Source organism: Salmo trutta, chromosome 29 (genome assembly GCF_901001165.1).
Source record: "Salmo trutta chromosome 29, fSalTru1.1, whole genome shotgun sequence".
Classification (NCBI taxonomy): domain Eukaryota; kingdom Metazoa; phylum Chordata; class Actinopteri; order Salmoniformes; family Salmonidae; genus Salmo; species Salmo trutta.
The window spans coordinates 28,536,523-28,560,907 of record NC_042985.1 but is presented as its reverse complement, the minus strand read 5'-3'; the positions used below and the strand labels follow the sequence as shown (position 1 = coordinate 28,560,907).

The following is a 24,385-nucleotide window of genomic DNA, read 5'->3' as shown; positions in this document are numbered from 1 at the left end:
ATTGAAGGACTTTGTTGCTGTATATGACAAAACTGAAATGTTTCAATGAGCACTTTGTATCATCTGGTAGGCTGTTTGATTCAGTGTCCTCTGACTGTACAACCCTGTGTGGATGAACCAGCGAGAGCTGGTCAAACTGAGCTTTTTGCCATTCTATGTGCAGGAGGTACATAAAGCCCTGAAATTCTTAGATCAGAGAAAGTCTGCAGGTCCTGATCTTCTTGATCCCTGCTTTTTAAATCTGGCAGCTGATTTCATAGCTGAACCACTTACAAATCTGTTCACTCTAACCCCGGAATATAATGAAATTCCAAAGATCTGGAAATCAGCATTTGTCCTACCATTTTTAAAAGGGGGAGATCCAACTCTTTTAAATAATTATAGGCCAATCTCAAATCTGTCACCCCTGTTAAATACTTGAAACCCTTGAGTGAACAGCTAAAATAGTTTTTATATACTATTTTATCAATGTACCAGTCGGGCTTCAGGAAAAAGCATAGCACATTTTCTGCAGCCATGAAAGTTTTAAATGATATCATTGAAGCCCTTGACAAAAAATAGCACCGTGTCTCACTTTTTATTGATCTCTCTAAGGGTTTTGATACAGTTGATCATGCTATTCTGAGGCAGAGATTGTCGAGTGTAGGTCTTTCAGGGCATGCAGTTGCATGGTTTGCTACCTATCTGTCTGATAGAACTCAGTGCACTCAATTTGATGGGCTCATGTCTGTTAAATTGTCTGTCTGTAATGGTGTGCCCCAGGGCTCTGTACTTGGTCCCCTCTTATTCACTATTTATATAAATTAGACAAATGTGCAAAATGCACAACTTCACTTATGTTGATGATACTGTTATTTATTGTTGTTCCTCATCTCGCACAAAAGCTTTCCAGAACTTGCAAACTGCTTTTTATATACTGTTCAACATACCTTGTGTCAATTGAAGCTTATCCTCAATACTGACAACTAAACTAATGGTGTTTTCTAAAGCAAGAAATACATCTATGAACCTTACACCCATTACTACCTGTCAGGGCAATGAGATTGAGACTGTAACCTGATATCTTGGAATTTTAATTGATAGCCTCTTACTAAATTGCATATTCAACAATTTACAAAAGAAATTAAGCTGAAGTTGGGATTTTATTTTAGGAATAAGGCCCGTTTTTCTTTTGAAGCCAGGAGGCCAGTATCAGCTACATTTATGCCTTTACTAGACTATGGGGATATTTTATATATGAATGCTTCCACTCAGTGTTTGAGATCAATTGACACCCTTTACCATGGCGCATTGAGATGTATTTTAAACTGCAAAACCCTTACGCACCACGGCACTTTATATACCAGGGTTGGCTGGCCTTTTCAAGTCACTGGTATACTTTTTTTTTTTTACAAAGCCATTTTGGGTTTACTGGCATTTTTATTGTTCAGAACTGTGGTGGGTACTCTCTTCGTTCGCAGGACTTTATCCTGCTAACTGTTCCAAATGTCCGAACTGAATTTGGTAAAAGGGCTTTTATGTACTTATAAACTGGAATAATTTGTCCCGATTGGTGTTTTTAAATCACCGATTAAGAATTGATGCTTATTCTCTGACCTGTCAATGTTTTGAATTTGTTGTTTTATGATTTTGTTATACTCTTGTGAATTCTATGGTTTTTACAAGATTACTTGTAGTTTTTCATGTCTGTAATTGTGTGCTGACTATCTTGGCCAGGACGCTCTTGAAAAAGACATAAATAAAAATACGATCACCAGAAAGGTTTGTTACCTGTTTACTACAACTGAAGTTCTCCCACTTTGTGGTTTCTGATGTCATGGGGTAGGGATGAAGGAAGGAAGGACGGTGAAAGTAGTCCAAGGCTTCTCTTGACAGGAAGCGGAAGTGGTCCTTAGACTAGCTAGCAGGAGTAAAAGACATCAGCGATAAGACATCCTTTCATGGATGGTTGGAAATACAGTCAACATGCCTGTTTTAGCGTGTAAAGCGTGAACATTCCCACCAACATGAACAACATTATGGAGGAACAGGAGAGGGATACTCTCCTTGCTGCAGTCCCCGAGTCCCAAGTTTTGACGCCGGTAACTATGTTTTGGCTAGCTCGCTAACCAATAACAACACGCAATCTGATATCTGCCAACTCTTTTCAAATGACAGCCAACCTTGCTACAATTCTCTCAGCGTATAACGTTACTTGGCTTGTTATTTACGGTTTACTGCGAACGTTAGCTAGCTACGTTTGTGTAAGCTAACCATACTAGCTACAGATTGTACACCAGATAATGAGAACGTTATTTACATTTGTCATTTAGAAGACGCTCTTAAACCTAATTTCTCTGGATAAGTGCCTTGCTCAAGGGCATACCGGTATATTTTCCACCTAGTCGGCTCGGGCATTCGAACCAGCGACCTTTTGGTTACTGGCCCAACGCTCTTATCAGCTTGGCTACTTGCCGAATCCAGCAACTTTAGGTTCACTAACAAATATTAAAAAGAGGATATGTTAAACTGTGTAGAATACACACCAATATCTTTCTTTTGATATTTCAAAACATCTTGTGTAATCTTAACTATTCCGTTACCCCTTTACACTCGTGGGAATATGCCTATATTGCACAGGAGGTTGGTGGAACCTTAGTTGGGGAGGAAGGGCACATGGTAATGGCTGGAGCAGAATAGGTAGAAAGGTATCAACAACATCAAACATGGTTTCCATGTGTTTGCCATTCCATTCCAAGCATTATTAGTCTGCCCCTCAGCGGCCTCCTATATGGAAAGGGCTAAATTGGAATGTTTCTTACAGAAGAAATATGAAAATTATTTGCATAAGCATAGCTATGGTAGCAACTGAAACGGAAGAGTTTCGTAAAGTTAAGGACACAACACGACTGAAATCAAAACATTACACTGTTGATTTTATGATATAACCAAAGAGTTTGGGTGTACGTTACAGGACAGCCCCATACAAACCACCGCCATAGTTCAAATCTAACTTTTATTTGACTATACCTTTTTTTGGTCTCGATTTGGGCAAAGAAGTATCTTTTAAATATACATGACCAGTTGCAGGTGGTTCATTTGAATTTAGAAAATGCTCAGTTATTAAAATAAATGTTTTTCTCGATGAAGTAATCCAACAATGTTTATGCCACCATTTTGTCTATTTAAAATCTTCTCTCATTGAGTGACACTTTGGGAAGTGTCCTGATGGCACTCACTTGTGTCGATCAATGTGAGAAGATTTTTAAATAGACAAGATGGCGGCACAAACATTGTTGGATTACTTCATGGAGCGAAACATTTATTTAAAAAATGTAGCATTTTCTAAATTGGTGGGAATATACTCGGCTAGTTATCTATTTGATTCAAATGAGGCTAATAGCAGGGCTAATTTGTAGTTGTTTAGCAGCGTTAGGGCAAGGCTGTTTTCCTGTAGTGGTCTTCCAGGGATCCTCTATTTGTAACAGAATCCGCCATGACATTTCATACTTGGGGTCGACCGATTTCTGATTTTTCAACGCCGATACCGATTATTGGAGGACCAAAAAAAGCCGATACCGGTTTGTAATTTTTTTTACATTTTTTTAACATTTAAATGTATTTATTTTTAATACTGAATGAACACTTATTTTAACTTAATATAATACATCAATAAAATCAATTTAGCCTCAAATAAATAATGAAACATGTTCAATTTAGTTTAAATAATACAAAAACAAAGTGTTGGAGAAGAAAGTAAAAGTGCCATGTAAAAAAGCTAACGTTTCAGTTCCTTGCTCAGAACATGAGAACATATGAAAGCTGGTGGTTCCTTTTAACATGAGTCTTCAATATTCCCAGGTAAGAAGTTTTAGGTTGTAGTTATTATAGGACTATTTCTCTCTATACCATTTGTATTTCATATACTTTTGACTATTGGATGTTCTTATAGGCACTATAGTATTGCCAGTGTAACAGTATAGCTTCCGTCCCTCTCCTCGCCCCTACCTGGACTCGAACTAGGAACACATCGACAACAGCCACCCTCAAAGCATCGTTACCCATCGCTCAACAAAAGCCGTGGCCCTTGCAGAGCAAGGGGTACAACTACTTCAATGTCTCAGAGCGAGTGACGTCACCAATTGAAACGCTATTAGCGTGCACCCCGCTAACTAGCTAGCCATTTCACATCGGTTGCACCAGCCTAATCTCAGGAGTTGATAGGCTTGAAGTCATAAACAGCGCAATGCTTGAAGCACAGCAAAGAGCTGATTGAAAACGCAGGAAAGTGCTGTTTGAATGAATGCTTACGAGCCTACCACCGCTCAGTCAGACTGCTCTATCAAATCATAGACTTAATTATAACATAATAACACACAGAAATACGAGCCTTAGATCATTAATATGGTCAAATCCGGAAACTCATTTCGAAAAAACAAAATGTTTCTTTCAGTGAAATACGGAACTGTTCTGTATTTTATCTAACGGGTGGCATCCCTAAGTCTAAATATTGCTGTTACATTGCACAACCTTCAATGTTATGTCATAATTATATAAAATTCTGGCTCTATCTTGGCCAGGTCGCAGTTGTAAATGAGAACTTGTTCTCAACTAGCTTACCTGGTTAAAAAAAATGTATTATGTTCTTTGTTAGGAATAAATGGTCTTCACACAGTTCGCAATGAGCCAGGCGGCCCAAACTGCTGCACATACCCTGACTGCTTGCACGGAACGCAAGAGAAGTGACACAATTATCCTAGTTTAAAGAAATTCATGTTAGCAGGCAATATTGCAGGTTTAAAAATATATACTTGTGTATTGATTTTAAAGAAAGGCATTGATGTTTATGGTTAGGTACATTGGTGCAACGACAGTGCTTTTTTTCACGAATGCGCTTGTTAAATCATCACCTGTTTGGCTGAGTAGGCTGTGATTCGATGAGAAATTAACAGGTACCGCATCGATTATATGCAACGCAGGACAAGCTAGATAAACTAGTAATATCATCAACCATGTGTAGTTAACTAGTGATTATGTTAAGACTGATTGTTTTTTATAAGATAAGTTTAATGTTAGCTAGCAACTTACCTTGGCTTCTTGCTGCACTCGTGTAACAGGTAGTCAGCTTGCCACGCAGTCTTCTTGTGGAGTGCAATGTAATCGGCCACAATCGGTGTAAAAAAATGACGATTACCGATTGTTATGAAAACTTGAAATCGGCCATTCCGATTAATCGGTCGACCTCTATTTCATACATTCCTGATTTTCACATGTCAAGGGTCCTGGCACTGGCAGCAGCTCAAGACCAAGGGCTACAGATGGGGGCATCAGACCTTTGGAGAAGAGGGGACCCTACATCATGTCCAAAGCCTCAGCCATTCACATGAAACTACGTAAGTGCATTCCTGGCCCTAGATTGACACAATTCTTGTTTAAAGTCTTGTGATGTTTCAGTGTTGTCATAGCCTATGTTTTTATTTAAAGTGTTGTTCTTCTGCATGTGACTGAATCATGGCTTTAGAGAAACACCGTGAAATGGCCCGCAAAGCAATGAAGAAAAAAGGCCTTACCTCAGGGGGTCCAGTGATGCAACAGCCCAGGCAAGGAGGAAAGAGGTAAGAGGAGAGGAGGGAGAAGTATGTTTGTAGGCGTGCATGCAAGCATAATGGAATTTGAGGTATTCGAGCTGTTATAATTCAAGTTTTTCTTGTTCCTCTTGTAGAAGTGTGAAGTTCAACAAAGGTTATGCCGCTTTGAGTCAGCATGCTGAAGATACACTGGTAGCATTGGAATCAGACAGGTAAAGGACTACACACATGGCACCGAATGTTGATCTGCCAATCGTTCGGCGCACTGTGTTTTAGGGACCACACGCTGGTGGATGTCTGACAATTATGGCTGGCACTCAGTACAGAGGTGCTAAGTACTCTCTCCGGCAAACACTATTGGCAAGGCACTACTGACTGCAGACACTACTGACTACAGACAATCTCTAAAGAGCCCTATGTTTATTTAGGACATTTTTTTATTTAACCTTTATTTAACTGGGCAAGTCAGAACAAATTCTTATTTACAATGAAGGCCAAAACCAGACGATGCTGGGCCAATTGTGCACCGCCCTATGGGACTCCCAATCACGGCCGGTTGTGATACAACCTGGTATCAAACCAGGGCCTGTAGTGATGCCTCTAGCACTCAATCGTAAATTACCTTTTAAATGGCACATTGTCCAAATCCTCGATCGGATTGAATCCCAGCCTAAGAGTATTCCTAATGACATCTTGTCTTGACCTTGCAGTGATGATGAGCTAGATGTCGAGCAGTATTCCTCAGGATACTCTTCAGCTGAGGTGAGTGTGTCCAGTGTATACTATACTCAGACCATGATTCTACATAGAAATGCTCGTTCGTTGGGCAGCAGTGCTCTCTATCAGTAGCAGGGTGCAGTTTCAATATAAAATAGTTGTCCCTTTATAGTCAACTACAAATGTATTCATATTTAAACAAGATTCAATGCAAGTATACACCATTATTGCCTAAATAGGCTGTGTTATAAAAAATATCCAGCCTATCCTCACACCTGTTTCTTACACCTCCTGTCCGCATACCTTTTTCCACGGCTGACTTCTTGACCTCTGTGCAGGTGCACCCAGACCTGAGCAGGCAGCTGCTGCAGGATGGATACCGTCTGGATGAGATCCCTGATGACGAGGACCTGGACCTCATTCCCCCTAAAGCCATGGGTTCCTCAGCCTGCTGCTGTGCTGAGGACCCGTCGTGCTCTGTGCAGTGAGGAGGGCACTTAGTGCTGTGACCTGGCTGACCCTGCAGCTCTGTGTTTAAAGACTGGACCTCTGTTACCCTGACCTTAGCCACTGTTTAAGTCGAGCAAGGCCTCCCGTTACCCAAACCCTACCACTGTCTAAGCATGGAACCCCCCTAGCACTTTAAATGGCTAGCCACTGTTTTTGCAGTGCTCTATACAGCCTAAGTAACATTAAGCATGGATTGAAGTCATCCAAAGCCTTAGCCACTGTCCTAGCAGGGCTCTCTGTCACCCCAAAGGTTGACCTCTGTGGTATTTTGGAACTAGATGAAATGCTAACCATGCTGCAGCCCCTCTCAATAGACAGGTGCAGGGTGATTCATCTCTGGACATGCACTACACTCATTCACCTGATGGAGAAGGTCACTGTCTTGTTGTCCTCTTTGGCATATCACTCCCAGGTCTATTTAAACATAGAAAATTGATATGCAAGGTAATATGCATACAGCAAATGTCCTAGAACGGTTTGAAGGCTAAAGCTTTTTCTACAAGCTTGTCTTGCTCCAATTCACTTTTTTCAAAGTAAGCCCTTTGAAAACAAACCTGAACATTCCATAACTATAGCTTCATTGATTTAGAATTTTTAATCCATCTTCCTAAAATTCCCTGTTTTTGTTGTAAATCCCTGGTATTAATCTTGGGTCTAACCTCAGACCCTTAGGTGTCTTTGACACTAAATGGTTTACTTTTATGTGAATTAATGCTTTAAATGATATAGGGATACTAGCACTTACTCTTATGTCAGGCTGCCTTCCAATGCTTTCTCCCAAAAAAGTGTTATGTTAAAGGGTTACAAAATGGCACTGTTTACTGTAATGTTACAGCAATGAGAACTGTGGTCAATCTTGTCCTGCGTGTTAGATGTAACATTACAGCCCATGGTGTCACTGAGGTTAACCACTACCTCCTGGCAATGCTGTACACAACAGCACAATAACCCACTTGATCCTCTGTCTACTACATATAGTAGTTACTAGATACTCAGAGGGACATGCATACAATATCAGAAGGCGATCTGAACAGACAAGTCACCTACATGTTACATTTTGATCACTCTCTCTCTCTCGCATGTCACTCGGCAAATTGTACATTTTCCCACCCTAATGTTAGTGTTTTGTATCTTCTGGTTTTAAAAACAAGCAGTACATTGTGAGTACACTAAACATTTTGAAGAATTCTGTCTGTTGTCAAGCATTAGAATGAGTGATTCTCATTGCTCAAGCCCTTACATGTGTGGCTAAAGATAAGAAGTGTGTTTGCTAGTTGCTGTTTATCAGTGCAGACTTAATGTGGAAGTGTGTGTTGGTCTGGCTGAGTTTACACAAGTGACCCAATTCTGATATTTTTCACTAATTGGTCTTTTGACCAATCACATCAGCTTTGAATAAGAGCTGACGTGGAAAGATCTGGCATGATTGGTCAAAAGACCAGTTAGTAGAAAGAATATCAGAATTGGGCTGCCTGTTTAAACGCAGCCATTGAGTGCTTGACCTGTGTCGCTAGAAAGATAAATATTGGACTCATCACCATCCGGTGCCGTCAGTAGCCAGTCGATGCACTTGACTGTACTATGCAACTAATGGGACAATCTGCTTCTGTATCCTAGTTAAAACAATATACCAAGTGTTACTGAGTGCTAAATGCATTAACTTGAAATATTATTATGTAAAGGAAACACTATTTTTATTTGATTCTAAATATTGTTTTGCTATATTCAATATAATTAATTAATATACACATGTCCTTTTGTAATTTTCTTCTGGTTTGCTGGAGGTGATGTTACACCATTCAAAGTTATTCTCACAGAATTCAGAGAACTATCAATCTAATCTCTATGTCAAATATTTGTTATGTGGAAGAGTGTGGATGTACAGCCATGAGGAAGCAGAATATGTTTATGTTGAGTATTCTGGTATATTACGGGGCGGCAGGTAGCCTTGAGGTTAGAGCGTTGTACTAGTAACCGAAAGGTTGCAAGATAGAATCCCCGAGCTGATAAGGTAAAAATCTGTCGTTCTGCCCCGGAACAAGGCAGTTAACCCACTGTTCCTAGGCTGTCAGTGAAAATAAGAATTTGTTCTTAACTGACTAAAGGCAAAATAAAAAATATTGGAAAGGCAGGTTGGTTAGAATAGATCAGGGGTGTCATACTGGTCTGCTGGTTTATCCTTTCAATTAAGACCTAGACAACCAGGTAAGGGGAGATCCTTACTAATCAGCGACCTTAATTCAACAATCAAGTACACGGGAGGAGCGAAACCCCACAGCCAGTCGACGCTCCGTGGAATGAGTTTCACACGTGGAATAAATAGATCGTTAACTGAACGTAAAGACCACAGACAGTGGGGCCATAGTACCAGACCAGAGCACTACCATCCACATCCGTTTGGGGGCAGAATTGAGTTACAATATTACATCATGGCAAGGGAAGTAGCCAACAGACTGTCATTACTTGCGTTACGGACATGCATCACTGTATAAATGTGTCTTTGTAGGCTATTTTATAGCTCACTGCTCAGCAGAGTAATTTTTATCTGGGATTATAAATTGCATTAGTACTGTACCTCAATGGTTACATTTTTTTAACTTTGCATTATCATTGTTTGCCATAATGTAGGGCAGGCTAATTATTCAACATCCAAGTTATCCACATGTTAAATGTAATTGAACCGAGGGAAAAAGCCTGTCAACATAACGGCGACACGCGATCTACTATTTAATAGGCTCTAGTTTGTATGGACTGTGACAAGTGTTGCCATTCTCATAAAATTGCAATTCTCATGAGATTTGCATACGCATAGTAACTATTCAGCCAACGCTGCGCTGGAACTCTGGAACTTGTTGCTGTCACTGGGCGGGCCCTAATGATGTTGTACGCCTAGACGGGGGGTGTAATTCAAGTGAAGGAAAATCGAGTCAAGGGAGTTACTTCAACCGCAAGCTTTCGAGATATGAGATCGGGCCATATTTCATGTCTGTCTTTCTCTAATTTAAAAAAAAGAAGTGGAAAAAGATACAATTGAGAGTTACACAGCCAACATTCTGCCTATCAGCTGGTGGACAAATGTAACCCCCCCAGTGCATGCACAAATTCTCTGTGTTTACAAGTGATTGAAACCGTGCCAGCGAAGAGGGAAAAAGATAACCAAGGAAGGAAGGAGGGATGGTGGACAATTCCGGTAGCAGCAAGGCGCAAATGGTGAGTTGTTTCCCCCTGTTTGGCGCTGTGCCCTGGCTAGGTCTCGGTTGTGTCATAGCCTAGGAGCGAAGTGGCGAACATTTATTTGCAGAGCAATGTATTCTAAAAGCATTAGGCTATCAAATGTAACGCTTTAAAAAAAAAAAATGAAATCCTTATTACTATTTGGTTTTGATAGTTTAGCGTACGTCATTGCCAATTTCCTGTTTTAATTACAGTTGTAAATCCGACGGTAAATACATAATGCATCGTGCAAAACCCAATAAAATAATGATAAGCATATTTTCATACACTGTATCTGCGCCCCTAATATAATTTATATATACTTTTTTTTCTATGTGCGTAGCTTATAAACTAGCCAGATATTATACTATACGCTGTTGACTCATTCGTGTACGTTTTTCTGGAGCCTCGCCATATACACCCTGAAGGCTAATTTTGACTTACTGCACGAATAGGAAAGAAGAGGCTGTAGGCCTATGTGTTTTGGATAAAATTATATTCCAACTTGAACCATATCAGTCATCTCATTTTGAATGTAGGATACATCTGGGTTGGTTCTTGTTTCGGATTGAAGCTAAATTGTAAAAAAAAAAATTGATGCAAAACAACTGTTCGAGGCAACATGTTTCACAATTGTTTCAAAGTTGTTATATTGTTACAGATGTTTCTGGCAAAATCGTATTCGGTTTATATTGTTTTGGCTCATTCTTAAAGTGGTGCATATCTATTTCAATTGATTGTTATGCGTGAACTCGAATTAATTTTTTTGAAATCAGAAGCATGAATGCAATATGCTGTAGATCTATCTACAGGACAAAACGTGGTCCTGTAACTTCTGCATTATGTGCAGCTGTGCTGAACAGTGTGTCATTGCCTATCACTACACTTCTGTACAAATGTGTCCTGCATTTTCCTACTGTGCTTTTAAATACAATCACGTGTAGCACCAGCTATTGCATACCATACAATCTCTTCCGTGCAGTAAATTTTTTTGTTGTTTATCAAAGGTATTTGGCCTATCTTCTCCCCTTTTCTCAATACCAATTAGCCTTTCCCTCATCTATTGTGCTCATGTTGAAACGTACCCATGTTATCTTCATGAAGTGGATGGTTTGTTGTAGCCTACTGTACTAAGTCTGGCGGTGACTTAACTCAAATCCTGACAGATAGGACTTTTTTAAAATGTTTAAATAGTCCACTTTGTGTAATGCATGTTTTTATTAGAACCGGGAAAGCCAGACATCCAGTGGTAATTTGAGTTGTTGGTTTATGGTTGACTATTGATGTCTTTCTCACTTCCTCTCCCAGCCCAGCATGTCACAGGAGAGTGGTCTGGGGGGTGTCTATCCTCAGGGAGGCACGGCAGGAGGAATGAAGCTGGAGGCTGTCATGGAGCAGCTGCAGCGCCAGCAGCAGGCCAGGCTGGAGATGGAGCGCAAGGAGAGGCGGCTCCGCGAGGCCCACATCATGTACGCCCAGCAGGTAGCAGCGCAGCAGGCCATCCTGGCCGCGGCCCGGGCCTCTGGAGCTGGCTTCATGGGCAAGGCCCTGGTTGGAGGTGGAGGTTCAGGGATACCCAGAGGAGGCCCACTGTCCCGGGTCTCCAACCAGAGCAGTGTGGACTCAGAGAGGGAGGACGAGGAGGACAGAGGCCGGGATTCAGGGGATGAAGATGATGATGAGATGATGGATGGAGATGAGGGGAGCGAGGAGGAAGAGGGAGGGGCTAGTGGTCTCGAGTACCTCCGCAAGCAGACACTGGCTCTACAACAGGGTGCCTCCCACCTCCCAGCGAATCCATTTGGTAGTTACTCTACCTCGGGCCCCCAGCATGCCCCATTGCCACCCGTCAGGGTGAAGCAGGAGCCTGACGAGAGCCGCTCTCCTGCAGGGCCCCACTCTGCCTCCTCCCCCAACGGGCAGGCCGACTGGAATAGCTTTGATGATCAATTCAAACAGGTAAGGCCACCTTGGCTTACCGCCAATCTACTGTCCATATTACTGTATGTCAGTTCTCCATTCTTAGCTATATATTCAAAATCCTATCCCCAGTTGAATTTTATGTCTGCCCTTGACATGAAAGAGTAGAGTTGTCCACATGAAGAAATATTGCCACATCTCTCTGAATATTTATCCTCAGCAGCTAATCTGGCATCAAAGTCGTACTATCTCTTCCCCAAACACAGTGATTCAGCACAAAGCTGTGTAATGAAAACACAAATGTCCCCTTGGTAAGTAAGCGTCATATAGGGGGAAAGCCTTTCGCTATTTTCCAGTCTCCTGTTGTGTGTTTTGTCTGATTGTCCCGCCTGCCCCTGCTGTGAGTGGGTGGGTTAATCTTAGCTTCGACACAGACCTCTCAGCCAGTATCTTTGTGAGACACTTACAATCACTGGGGGGGCTGAGCCGCTCTTTGGCTTTTGTGGCCAAAAATCCTAGAAGTGTGCACTGGCAGAGGGCCAGGCACGTGTGTTGCTCGCTCTCACTCACTCTGCGCTCTCTCGCGCTCAGTGATTTCTCTCTTGTGCTCTCCTGGCAGACATAGAGCACACGGGTTGGGAAGGTAGAGGTATCCTACAGCACAGTAGTGGTGCTACCCATCTGAAGAGTTTCAGCACTGTGCCAAGTATACTTTTTCATTGAAGGTAAATATTTCCTCACCGCTGTGTTACAGGGTGACATAATGCTGAGTGGAAGCCAAGCTATCCTTCATGGTTGAGTCAGCACTAAGGAAGTAGCATGTGCTGTGTAACAGCCCACCAGTGGTTGATATAAAAAGCCATGTTGCAGTGGAGTTGACAGATGTAGGAGGCAGAACAGATCTGTTGCTGTGACTGACCATTGCGTGTGCTGCACTCATTTTCCCCAAGGATGTCATTACTCTCTATTTAAAGGGGAAATGGCTTTGGGACCGTCACTCCGTCTATTTCCAAATTTAGCTCCACAAGGGTGATGATGGAAGGGGAAGTAAATAAATGACAGCGGAATGAGCCCTGAATTAGAGTAGTCTCCAGTTATCACAGAGAAAAGTCAGACAGGTGAGAGGGCGGAGTAGACTTCTAGCGACCACTACTAGATCACAGTGGAAACAACCTGAATGAAATTAAGTTTGACCACATTGTTGTGTGACTGTGAACAAAAACTGCGTCATTGGTGGCGATATGTCGACCACCTCTAACCTGTCTCTGTTTAGGCCAGCTGTCAGACAGCCACCAGTGATCAGAGCAGGAGAGGTGTCACAGAGCCCTGGCCTGGCTATCTCTGGTGTGTTTCTTTTATTAGGAGAGGGGGTTGATCCTGGGGGGGTTGGGGAGGCATTGTCAAACGAGAATTAGTCTGTGCTTTGTTTTGTTTCCTTTTTTATCTTTCCTGTCTTTATGACGGCTCATCTCTTGCGGCAGTTTCAGGTTGCACTGTTGAAGGGGGACAGTGGAGGCAGGGTAACTTTTTGTGATGGTATTGTCTTCAAGAGGCTGGAGAAAAGCCTCAACAAATGCCACAAATACCATTCTCTGAGGGAGGGTTGATAATATTTTCAAAAGCAATGGCACACCATAACCTGACCGTCACAATAGTTAGAAGCAGCCTATTATATACATTTATATTAAGATGGTTATAAAAACCAAATGGAACAACCTACCACTGATTTGGATATTATTCTATTAGCCTAGAATGGGAAAGGGGGATACCTAGTCAGTTGTACAACAGAATATCCTCTGACGGTGTTTCCCTCCTCCAGTCCTCCAGTACCCCCAACAGCACACATTTTTGTTGTAGCCCTGAACAAGCACCCCTGGTTCAACTTGTCAATGAATCATCAAGCCCTCAATGAGTTGAATCAGGTGAGTTTGTCTGGGCCTACAACAAAAATGTGTGTCGTTGGGAAACCCTGCTCTACAACAGCCCTCTCTGTGTCAAAGGAGCGTGGTGTAAATATCGGGGGGTGGAGAGAGTTTCTGTGTTTTCTGTCATTGATGCATGTGTCGTGACCTCGGCTCTGCCCTAAACAGCAGAGTAAATCATTGTCAAACAAGAGGATGGACAAAGGCATTGCGTGGAGTGTTGGCCAGAGTGTTATTGCGCCTGGACAGATCTCGGTCTCTCTGTGTGTAATCTCCCAGTGATTAATAGAGTAGTAAATACGCCTGTGGACCGTGCCCTGGGTGTGTGTGCTCCTGGCCCCCGATGGTGTCATGCAGTAATAGCTAACTCTGCCTAGCAGTTTCGTACTGGAGGGGTTGAGCTGGGCATTCTCTAATGATAATACAGGTGGTAGTGGTAGACTAGAGGTGGTTTTGGTTTCGCTGGTTTATCTGCTGTTTGTTCATGTTTACGTCTTTTGATGTTCCTTCATTCTGGTGTCAAGGGAGACCTAACCAACAAAATGGAGACTAACCAGGGCCTCATTTGCATTGTAGTGATGACAGAGAAAGAGGGAGTCAGGGAGAGCTAAGCTGGGTCTAGGAAGGAGGATAAGCCTCTCTCATCTCATCATTAAACTCCAAGCCCTGCTGGTTTGTACTGCTGGCTCCTGCTAGCTACTGGCCAGGCATTAAGACATGTTTGGTGAATGCATGCTGATGCATAATTCAGCTGTCACCTCAGCAACGCATCAGTCAGGAAATGGGGAGCTGGCTGCATAGCTGCAGCTGCCTGCGATGCGATCGATGGAGGCTGTGGGAGCTGCTTTTAGAGCAGGGAGTGAATGTTAGGTCTCATTTATGGCTCATAGATTATGAATGAGGACATAAACTCAGCAAAAAAAGAAACGTCCTCTCACTGTCAACTGCGTTTATTTTCAGCAAATTTGTCTAAATATTTGTATGAACATAAGATTCAACAACTGAGACATAAACTGAACAAGAGACATGTGACTAACAGAAATGGAGTAATGTGTCCCTGAACAAAGGGGAGGGGGGGGGGGTCAAAATCAAAAGTAACAGTCAACTGGTGTGGCCACCAGCTGCATTAAGTATTGCAGTGCATCTCCTACTCATGGACTGCACCAGATTTGTCAGTTCTTGCTGTGAGATGTTACCCCACTCTTCCACCAAGGCACCTGCAAGTTTCCGTACATTTCTTGAGGGAATGGCCCTAGCCCTCACCCTCCGATCCAACAGGTCCCAGACGTGCTCAATGGGATTGAGATCCGGGCTCTTCGCTGGCCATGGCAGAACACTGACATTCCTGTCTTGCAGGAAATCTTGCACAGAACGAGCAGTATGGCTGGTGGCATTGTCATGCTGGAGGGTCATGTCAGGATGAGCCTGCAGGAAGGGTACCACATGAGGGAGGAGGATGTCTTCCCTGTAATGCTCAGTGTTGAGATTGAGCTTGTTGTCATTGCAGGCAGTCTGAGGATGCTGTGACACACTGCCCCAGACCATGACGGACCCTCCACCTCCAAATCGATCCCACGCCAGAGTACAGGCCTCGGTATAACACTCATTCCTTCAACGATAAACGCGAATCCGACCATCACCCCTGGGGAGACAAAACCGTGACTCGTCAGTGAAGAGCACTTTTTTGCCAGTCCTGTCTGGGCCAGCGACGGTGGGTTTATGCCCATAGGCGACGTTGTTGCCGGTGATGTCTGCCTTACAACAGGCTTACAAGCCCTCAGTCTAGCCCCTCTCAGCCTATTGCGGACAGTCTGAGCACTGATGGAGGGATTGTGTGTTCCTGGTGTAACTCGGGCAGTTGTTGCCATCCTGTACCTATCCCGCAGGTGTGATGTTCGGATGTACCGATCCTGTGCAGGTGTTGTTACACGTGGTCTGCCACTGCGAGAACAATCAGCTGTCCGTCCTGTCTCCCTGTAGCGCTGTCTTAGGCGTCTCACAGTACGGACATTGTATTTTATTGCCCTGGCCACATCTGCAGTCCTCATGCCTCCTTGCAGCATGCCTAAGGCACGTTCACACATGAGCAGGGACCCTGGGCATCTTTCTTTTGTGGTTTTTCAGAGTCAGTAGAAAGGCCTCTTTAGTGTCCTAAGTTTTCATAACTGTGACCTTAATTGCCTACTGTCTGTAAGCTGTTAGTGTCTTAACGACCATTCCACAGGTGCATGTTCATTAATTGTTTATGGTTCATTGAACAAGCATGGGAAACAAGTGATGAAACCTTTTACAATGAAGATCTGTGAAGTTATTTGGATTTTTACGAATTATCTTTGAAAGACAGGGTCCTGAAAAAGGGACATTTCTTTTTTTGCTGAATTTATTTAGCAGATGTATTCCACTATACATTTTGACAGTGACATTTGGAACAAATGCAGCCTGATGCATCTGCACAGAAGACTGCTGGGAATGCAACTGGAAATGTGTGAGAAATGGTTTCTTTGCACGGTGACATGGCTTCAGTTCTCAGATGGAGGCTGTGGTTGGAATCATGGGGCCTCTCTCCCTCCTTGCCTAGTCTGTGATACAGTACAGGTGTACGACGTCAGTATGACCTGGTTAAAGGCTTCGCAATGTTGCCTTGTTTGTATTCACTTTCCAATGTCACTTACCACCTGTTGTTTTTCCAATAATGTTGTATACTTACTTTGTTCAGTTTGAACTCTCCCATCTCCTTTGTTTAGCAAACGAACATCCGGTTTGTGTTCTCCTATCCCTATGGAGATGTCATTAAGGCTTTCTGGATGGACAGCTACTGCTAGGGATCTGTAACTATTACAAGCCAGATTCTTGCTGTGTTTAGTTCAGTTAACACATTCTGCTTTTAGTTTATTTTCTTACCTGCCGCAGGCTAGAGTTCTTCTCACAAGCCTTTTTCAATCAACATCATTTCCTGGCCTAGATAATTATTCACATCTATTTAAGGAACCATTGTGCAACACCTATTTGTTGTACAGCTGAACGCATAAAAAAAATAACATGAAAGGTGTCTCATTAATTCTACACAGGTTTTCTAATGGTTGCTTAAAGACTGGTTGAATAATTATAGCCTAGTCCTGTTATTTATTTGGGGGTTGTAGAATGTTAGTGTACACCGTCTTTTGTCCACTCAGATGGACGTCTCTTATGGAGCTGGCAATACAGGAACAAACGTTTAATTATTTTACTGATGTTCTACTGAGACTGAAACGTTGGTTACATAAGATCCATAACTTTTTTGTGAACCATCAAGATTTCTTTTGAATTCATAATACAGGAAGTAACAGAATAAAAACCGATCAAGAACACACGTCCTGTGGTCTGGGCTTTCTCTTCCTGTCCTAATGTGATTCATGTGATTGATAGGCTGAGCGCTAAGGGGTTAACGTTGCCTAATTTGGTCTGTTAATTTCAGAGCTTGTCTCAAAACAGATTAGACATGCTGCTCAGAGCCTCCATGATTCCAGCTTTATTTTTAGTTTGTGGTGGACAACTACCCCGTGAGATTGTGGCTGGAGCCAGCATTTATGATAACACAGTTTGAGAAGTTTTATAATTATTTACAGTTAGGATATCCATAGTTTATGTTGCTCTTGTGTTAGGCTGATTTTTAAGATGTGGCTTTAACAGTGTGTTTGAACTAACTGGCTTTGTATACATTTCTAATTTCATGCTTCAGGCAGTCCACATTAATGAATTATGTATGTTGTTTTTCGTATGTATTGTAATCCGGAGTCTTTATTTTCATAACATGGCATTCAGTGATGTAGCGTTTCTAACTCTTTAAACAGACTCGGGCGCTGTGTTTATACATTTGCTTCACATGGTGCGTTGCGTCTGTAGTGGGATTTTCTGTCTATTTTCGTGGCTCAGTGCTATGTGGGACTTCGTTGTGCCTCATTAACACAGGGCCCTGGCTGGGTGGTTTGGGTGAAAGAGGCAACACGCGATTAGCACCGACTCCACCATTCTAATAGCACTCTTTCCATCAGAGAACAGTCTGCACTCAATGTAACTGTTAGTTTGTCATGGTATAGAAACCAATACAGAACCTGTTTAGGTGTCAGATATACAGAGATTTGGAACGGAGACTTGAGCCTGACTAATCTCGTGAGGTGATCTAACCGTGGGGTTATAGGAAGGCTCCTTTGTGGGAGTTGGCTTGCGCTAACAGTCAAGTGTGGAATATTCCGCTAACCTAGAAGCAGGGAGATGGAGGGGGAGATGTGGAGGGGTGGGGTCAGGGGGATATTGGTCTGTCTCAACATTGCACTGCCCCACCCAAAGGAAACATTCCAGGCGGAATTAAAGAGTTAACTCTTCAAACAGTGAGCATTCCCATCGGGGCTCCTACAAGAGGCTGGGAGGGGGGGAGAGCATGTCCGTGCTGTTCTGTTAGTCAGGGCCGTGATTGGTGATCTTTTAATTCATTTCAGTCATTGTCACAGGGGCTGTAAAAGAAAATGGGGAGGGCCACTGGGCTGGTGCAGGGAAAGACACTTTATTTTTTATTTATCTGCGTCTCAAAGGGCACACCTGCTGCTGGGAGGGAGGCCGGTCTGGTCTGGGTGAACCCTCATGGCTCCTCTCCACTTCACTGGCTGTGCTGTGCTGTGCTGTGCTGTACTGTACTGTGCTGTGCTGTGCTAAAGATGTGCACCAGCTGACCTGACCAGAGCTTGAGCTCTGCTTTATTGTCATTGATGAGTCTACCAACCATGGATTGGCATAGGGATTTTTGTCTGAGGCTACAGGGAAGAAAGGAGCTTTTGTAGTTGAATTTCAAGATCAGTGCGCTTGATTGCAGCTCCAGCACTATGGCCAGATGAGGCCAAATATTATTAAAGACGTGTTTTTTGCCACTTATTGTAATAATAATTTGGTGGGTGCTTATTTGTCCTATTTTACACGTACAAGTAGGGCTGGCGATATGGCCTTAAAATCATACACATTGCCAAAAGTATGTGGACGCCTGCTGGTTGAACATCTCATTACAAAATAATGGGCATTAATATGGGAAGGTTTTCCACTAGATGTTGGAACATTGCTGCAGGGACATGCTTCCATTCAGCCATGAGCGTTAGTGAGGTCAGACACTGATGTTTGGCAATTAGGCCTGGCTCGCAGTCCGTGTTCTAATTTATCCCAAATGTGTTCGATGGGGTTTGAGGTCAGGGCTCTGTGCAGGCCAGTCAAGTTCTTCCACACCGATCTCACAAACCATTTCAGTGTGGACCTCGCTTTGTGCAAGGGGGCATTGTCATGCTGAAACAGGAAAGGTCTGCCACAAAGTTGGAAGCACAGAATCGTCTAGAATGTCATTGTATGCTGTCGCGTTTAGATTTCCCTTCACTGAAACTAAGGGGCAATGCCCGAACCATTATTCCTCCTCCACCAAACGTTACAGTTGGCACTATGCATTGGGCCAGGTAGTGTTTCCCTGGCATCCGCCAAACCCAGATTTGTCCATCAAACTGCTAGAGGGTGAATCGTGATTCATCACTCTTGAGAACGTGTTTCCACTGCTCCAGACTCCAATAGCGGCGATCTTTACACCACTCCAGTTGATGCTTTGCATTGCACATGGGGATTTTAAGGCTTGTGTGTGGCTGCTCGGACAGGGACGCCCTTTCCAACTGGAAAGGTGGAATCCTATGACGGTGGTGCCACGTTGAAGTCATTGAGCGCTTCAGTACGGGCCATTCTACTGCCTATGTTTGTGTATGAAGATTGCATGGTTATGTGCTAGATTTGTATACACCTGTTGGCAACGGGGGTGTAGCTGAAATAGCTGAATCCACTCATTTGAAGGGATGTCCATGTACTTTTGGCCATGTCGTGCATCTCAAATAATTGTTTTATTCATGCATGCATGCATGCATGCATACAGTTGAAGTCGGAAGTTTACATACATCTTAGCCAAATACATTAAACTCAGTTTTTCACAATTCCTGACATTTAATCCTAGTAAAAATTCCTTGTCTTAGGTCAGTTAGGATCACCACTTTTATTTTAAGAATGTGAAATGTCTGAATAATAGTAGAGAGAACGATTTATTTCAGCTTTTCTTTCTTTCATCACATTGCCAGCGGGTCAGAAGTTTACATGCATTCAGTTAGTATTTGGTAGCATTGCCTTTAACTTGGGTCAAATGCTTCAGGTAGCCTTCCATAAGCTTCCCACAATAAGTTGGGTGAATTTTGGCCCATTTCCTGCTGACAGAGTTGGTGGAACTGAGTCAGGTTTGTAGGCCTCCTTGCTCGCACGAGCTTTTTCAGTTCTGCCCACAAATGTTCTATAGGATTGAGGTCAGGGCTTTGTGATGGCCACTGCAATACCTTTACTTTGTTGTCCTTAAGCCATTTTGCCACAACTTTGGAAGTATGCTTGGGGTCATTGTCCATTTGGAAGACCCATTTGCGACCAAGCTTTAACTTCCTGACTGATGTCTGGAGATGTTGCTTCAATATAGCCACATCATTTTCCTTCCTCGTGATGCCATCTATTTTGTGAAGTGCACCAGTCCCTCCTGCAGCAAAGCACCCCCACAACATCATGCTGCCACCCCCGTGCTTCACGGTTGGGATGGTGTTCTTCGGCTTGCAAGCCTCCCCCATTTTCCTCCAAACATAACGATGGTCATTATGGCCAAACAGTTCTATTTTTGTTTCATCAGACAGGATATTTCTCCAGAAAGTATGATCTTTGTTCCCATGTGCAGTTGCAAACTGTAGTCTGGCTTTTTTATGGTGGTTTTGGAGCAGTGGCTTCTTCCTTGCTTAGCGGCCTTTCAGGTTATGTCGATATAGGACTCGTTTTACTGTGGAAATAGATACATTTATACGTGTTTCCTCCAGCATCTTCACAAGGTCCTTTGCTGCTGTTCTGGGATTGATTTGCACTTTTCGCACCAAAGTACGTTCATCTCTAGGAGACAGAACGCATCTCCTTCCTGAGCGGTATGATGGCTGCATGGTCCCATGGTGTTTATACTTGCGTACTATTGTTTGTACAGATGAACGTGGTACCTTCAGGCGTTTGGGAATTGCTCCCAAGGATGAACCAGACTTGTGGAGGTTTCCAATCTTTCTTTTGAGGTCTTGGCTGTTTTTTTTTCTTCCCATGATGTCAAGCAAAGAGGCACTGAGGTTGAAGGTAGGCCTTGAACTACATCCACAGATACACCTCCAATTGACTCAAATGATGTCAATTAGCCTATCAGAAGCTTCTAAAGCCATGACACAATTTTCTGGAATTTTCCAAGCTGTTTAAAGGCACAGTCAACTCAGTGTATGTAAACTTCTGACCCACTGGAATTGTGATACAGTGAATTATAAGTTAAATATTCTGTCGTAAACAATTGTTGGAAAAATGACTTGCCAAAACTATAGTTTGTTAACAAGAAATTTGTGGAGTGGTTGAAAAACGAGTTTTAATGACTCCAACCTAGGTGTATGTAAACCTCTGACTTCAAGTTTGTGTATGTATTTTTATATATATATATATATATATATATATATATAATTTTTGTTTTGTGGGTGTTTTAATTATCTTGATTACAATACATTTTTTCTCTAAATAAGCTTTGTTGTACAGTTAAAGATAAAATACGCTGCATTTCAAGCAGTCAGCAATCTATTGAATTCACCGCTTGTGAAATTATACCTAGGCTTTCCACAACCATAAAACCCACTAATAATTGAATTACTGTTCATTTGAATTGTTATGGACACACCCTTCTTCCGTCTCTGTTTGAACAGCATGCTAACCTGTCCACTTTGTTCATATGTTGAAGTCAAGTGGCCTACCTTATTTCTCAGAATGACAACTAGTTGCCATATTGCACATTTATAAAACGGCTAGTATAACAGTTTTTGGCTAAAATGCTCCTAGCGGTACATGGTAGCGCAGTGCCACGCGTGACAAACTGAGCATTATATTTCCAGAGTCAATGTTCATTGATACAACCACAATTTGAGGAGTTGAGACTAGAGGTCGACCGATTAATCGGAATGGCTGATTTAATTAGGGCCGATTTCAAGTTTTCTTAACAATCGGTAATCTGTATTTTTGGCCACTGATTTGCCGATTTTTGTTTTATTTTAATGTTTTTACACCTTTATTTAACTAGGCAAGTCAGATTAAGAACACATTCTTATTTACAATGACGGCCTAGAAACGGGGGTTAACTGCCTTGTTCAGGGGGGATTTATTTTTGCAACCTTCGGTTACCAGTCCAACGCTCTAACCACCTGCCTTACATTGCACTCTACAAGGATTAACAGGCTGACTACCTGTTACGCGAGGACAGCAAGAAGCAAAGGTAAGTTCCTAGCTAGCATTAGACTTATAAAAAACGATCAATCTTAACATAATCACTAGTTAACTACACATGGTTGATGATATTACTAGTTTATCTAACATGTCCTGCGTTGCATATAATCGATGTGGTGCCTGTTAATTTTCATTGAATCACAGCCTACTTCGACAAAAGGGTGTTGATTTAACAAGTACATTTGCAAAAAAAGTACTGTCGTTGCACCAATGTACCTAACCATAAACATCAATGCCTAACAGGAATATTTAGACTTAGCCACCCGTTAGATAAAATACGGAACGGTTCCGTATGTCACTGAAAGAAAAAAACTTTTGTTTTCGAGATGATAGTTTCCGGATTCGACCATATTAATGACCCAAGGCTCGTATTTCTGTGTGTTATTATGTTATAATTAAGCCTATGATTTGATAGAGCAGTCTGACTGAGCGGTGGTAGGCAGCAGCAGGCTCGTAAGCATTCATTCAAACAGCCCTTCGCTGTGCTTCAAGCATTGCGCTGTTTATGACTTCAGCCTGGGTGGGTATAATTTGTGGAACGTTCCAACAGGAATCTATTCCAAAAACTTCGTAAATAACAAGGTTTCCAAAAAACAATGCATACAAAGTTGTATAGTGGCAGAATAAGATACCGGGTAGGGAGTGGTCTATTCCATTGCGTTTTTCACTCATCACGTTTATTCCGAAAAATGTCTGTCCTCACTTGTCTGTTTGCCAATGGACAAACATTAAGAATAAGCTACGTGGTGAGTTGATGCCTATTTGGCAGCTAGTTGGCTAGGTTTGTATGCGTTGCTACTTTGTATGCGTTGTTGGTTGGCAACCTTTTACTTTACGTTTTTTGGAACAGATTCCTGTTGGAACTTTCCACAAATTATACCCACCCCTTCAAGCCTATCAACTCCCAAAATTAGGCTGGTGTAACCGATGTGAAATGGCTAGCTAGTTAGCCGGGTGCACGCTAATAGCGTTTCAAACGTCACTCGCTCTGAGACTTGGAGTACTTGTTTCCCTTCCTCTGCATGGGTAACGCTGCTTCGAGGGTGGCTGTTGTCGATGTGTTCCTGGTTTGAGCCCAGGTAGGAGCGAGGAGAGGGACGGAAGCTATACTGTTACACTGGCAATACTAAAGTGCCTATAAGAACATCCAATAGTCAAAGGTATATGAAATACAAATGGTATAGAGAGAAATAGTCCTATAATTCCTATAATAACTACAACCTAAAACTTCTTACCTGGGAATATTGAAGACTCATGTTAAAAGGAACCACCAGCTTTCATATGTTCTCATGTTCTGAGCAAGGCACTTAAACATTAGCTTTCTTACATGGCACATATTGCACTTTTACTTTCTTCTCCAACACTTTGTTTTGCATTATTTAAATCAAATTGAACATGTTTCATTATTTATTTGAGGCTAAATTGATTTTATTGATGTATTATATTAAGTTAAAATAAGTGTTCATTCAGTATTGTTGTAATTGTCATTATTACAAAAAATCTAAAAATAACCGGCTGATTAATCGGTATCAGCTTTTTTTGGTCCCCCAATAATCGGTATCGTTATCGGCGTTCAAAAATCATAATCGGTCGACCTCTAGTTGAGACATGAAAAAGGGTATCATTAGAAAGGTTTTCTCCTTTATTACAGTAAAAGAATGCCTCAATGTGTTTCGGTGTCCATATGAGTGATTCTGTTGAACCAAACCTCAAATGCAAAGAGCGAGTTAAAACCGCTTGTCAGAGAAGAAGTGATCTCTCATCTTTTTGTTGTTAGTGGCAGGGGGAGGAGCTTGGTGTGTTTGTAAATGGTAAGACGATATGCAGACAAACTGTGTAAGTCGCTCTGGATAAGAGTGTCTGCTTTATGACGTAAATGTAAATAAACGCATAAAAAAAACAAGATTCTTGTGATGGGTATTTGTAATATCGCACAAACATACACTATCATTTAAAAGTTTGGTCACTTAGAAATGTCCTTGTTTTTGAAAGAAGAGCACAAAATGATAAACTTGGATTAGCTAACACAACGTGCCATTGGAACACAGGAGTGATGGTTGCTGATAATGGGCCTCTGTACGCCTATGTAGATATTCCATTAAAAAGCAGCCGTTTCCAGCTACAATAGTCATGTACAACATTAACAATGTCTACACTGTATTT

General features: G+C 42.2%; 2 protein-coding genes across 5 annotated transcripts in view; both read left to right on the top strand.

The window, feature by feature from the left end:
• The first annotated feature begins 1,860 nt into the window (after positions 1 to 1,860).
• On the top strand, positions 1,861 to 8,544 carry LOC115167308 (protein FAM219B). Its single transcript, XM_029721614.1, has 6 exons — positions 1,861 to 2,081; positions 5,258 to 5,372; positions 5,501 to 5,594; positions 5,702 to 5,779; positions 6,278 to 6,329; positions 6,623 to 8,544. Exons 1-6 carry the CDS (start codon positions 2,007 to 2,009, stop codon positions 6,770 to 6,772), a joined length of 564 nt encoding a protein of 187 aa, XP_029577474.1. The 5' UTR covers positions 1,861 to 2,006; the 3' UTR covers positions 6,773 to 8,544.
• Positions 8,545 to 9,530: 986 nt separating this feature from the next.
• The window catches only part of LOC115167307 (AT-rich interactive domain-containing protein 3B), a 77,417-nt gene continuing 62,562 nt past the window's right edge, over positions 9,531 to 24,385 (top strand). For 2 of the 4 annotated variants that reach the window (XM_029721611.1, XM_029721610.1), the window contains exons 1-2: positions 9,531 to 10,004; positions 11,316 to 11,966. In XM_029721611.1, coding sequence (XP_029577471.1) covers positions 9,969 to 10,004; positions 11,316 to 11,966 — 687 coding nt within the window. In that variant the 5' untranslated portion in view covers positions 9,531 to 9,968. The remainder of the gene's footprint in view (positions 10,005 to 11,315; positions 11,967 to 24,385) is intronic. The other 2 variants (XR_003870468.1, XM_029721613.1) reach the window with 1 other exon arrangement.

Bases quoted from the DNA above. Each gene is read 5' to 3' on its own strand.
- LOC115167308 (XM_029721614.1), top strand. From the start codon at position 2,007: ATGAACAACATTATGGAGGAACAGGAGAGGGATACTCTCCTTGCTGCA. The intron at 5,373-5,500 runs GTAAGTGCATTC...TCATGGCTTTAG, and splicing joins AGCCATTCACATGAAACTAC to AGAAACACCGTGAAATGGCC. The intron at 5,780-6,277 runs GTAAAGGACTAC...TTGACCTTGCAG, and splicing joins GTAGCATTGGAATCAGACAG to TGATGATGAGCTAGATGTCG.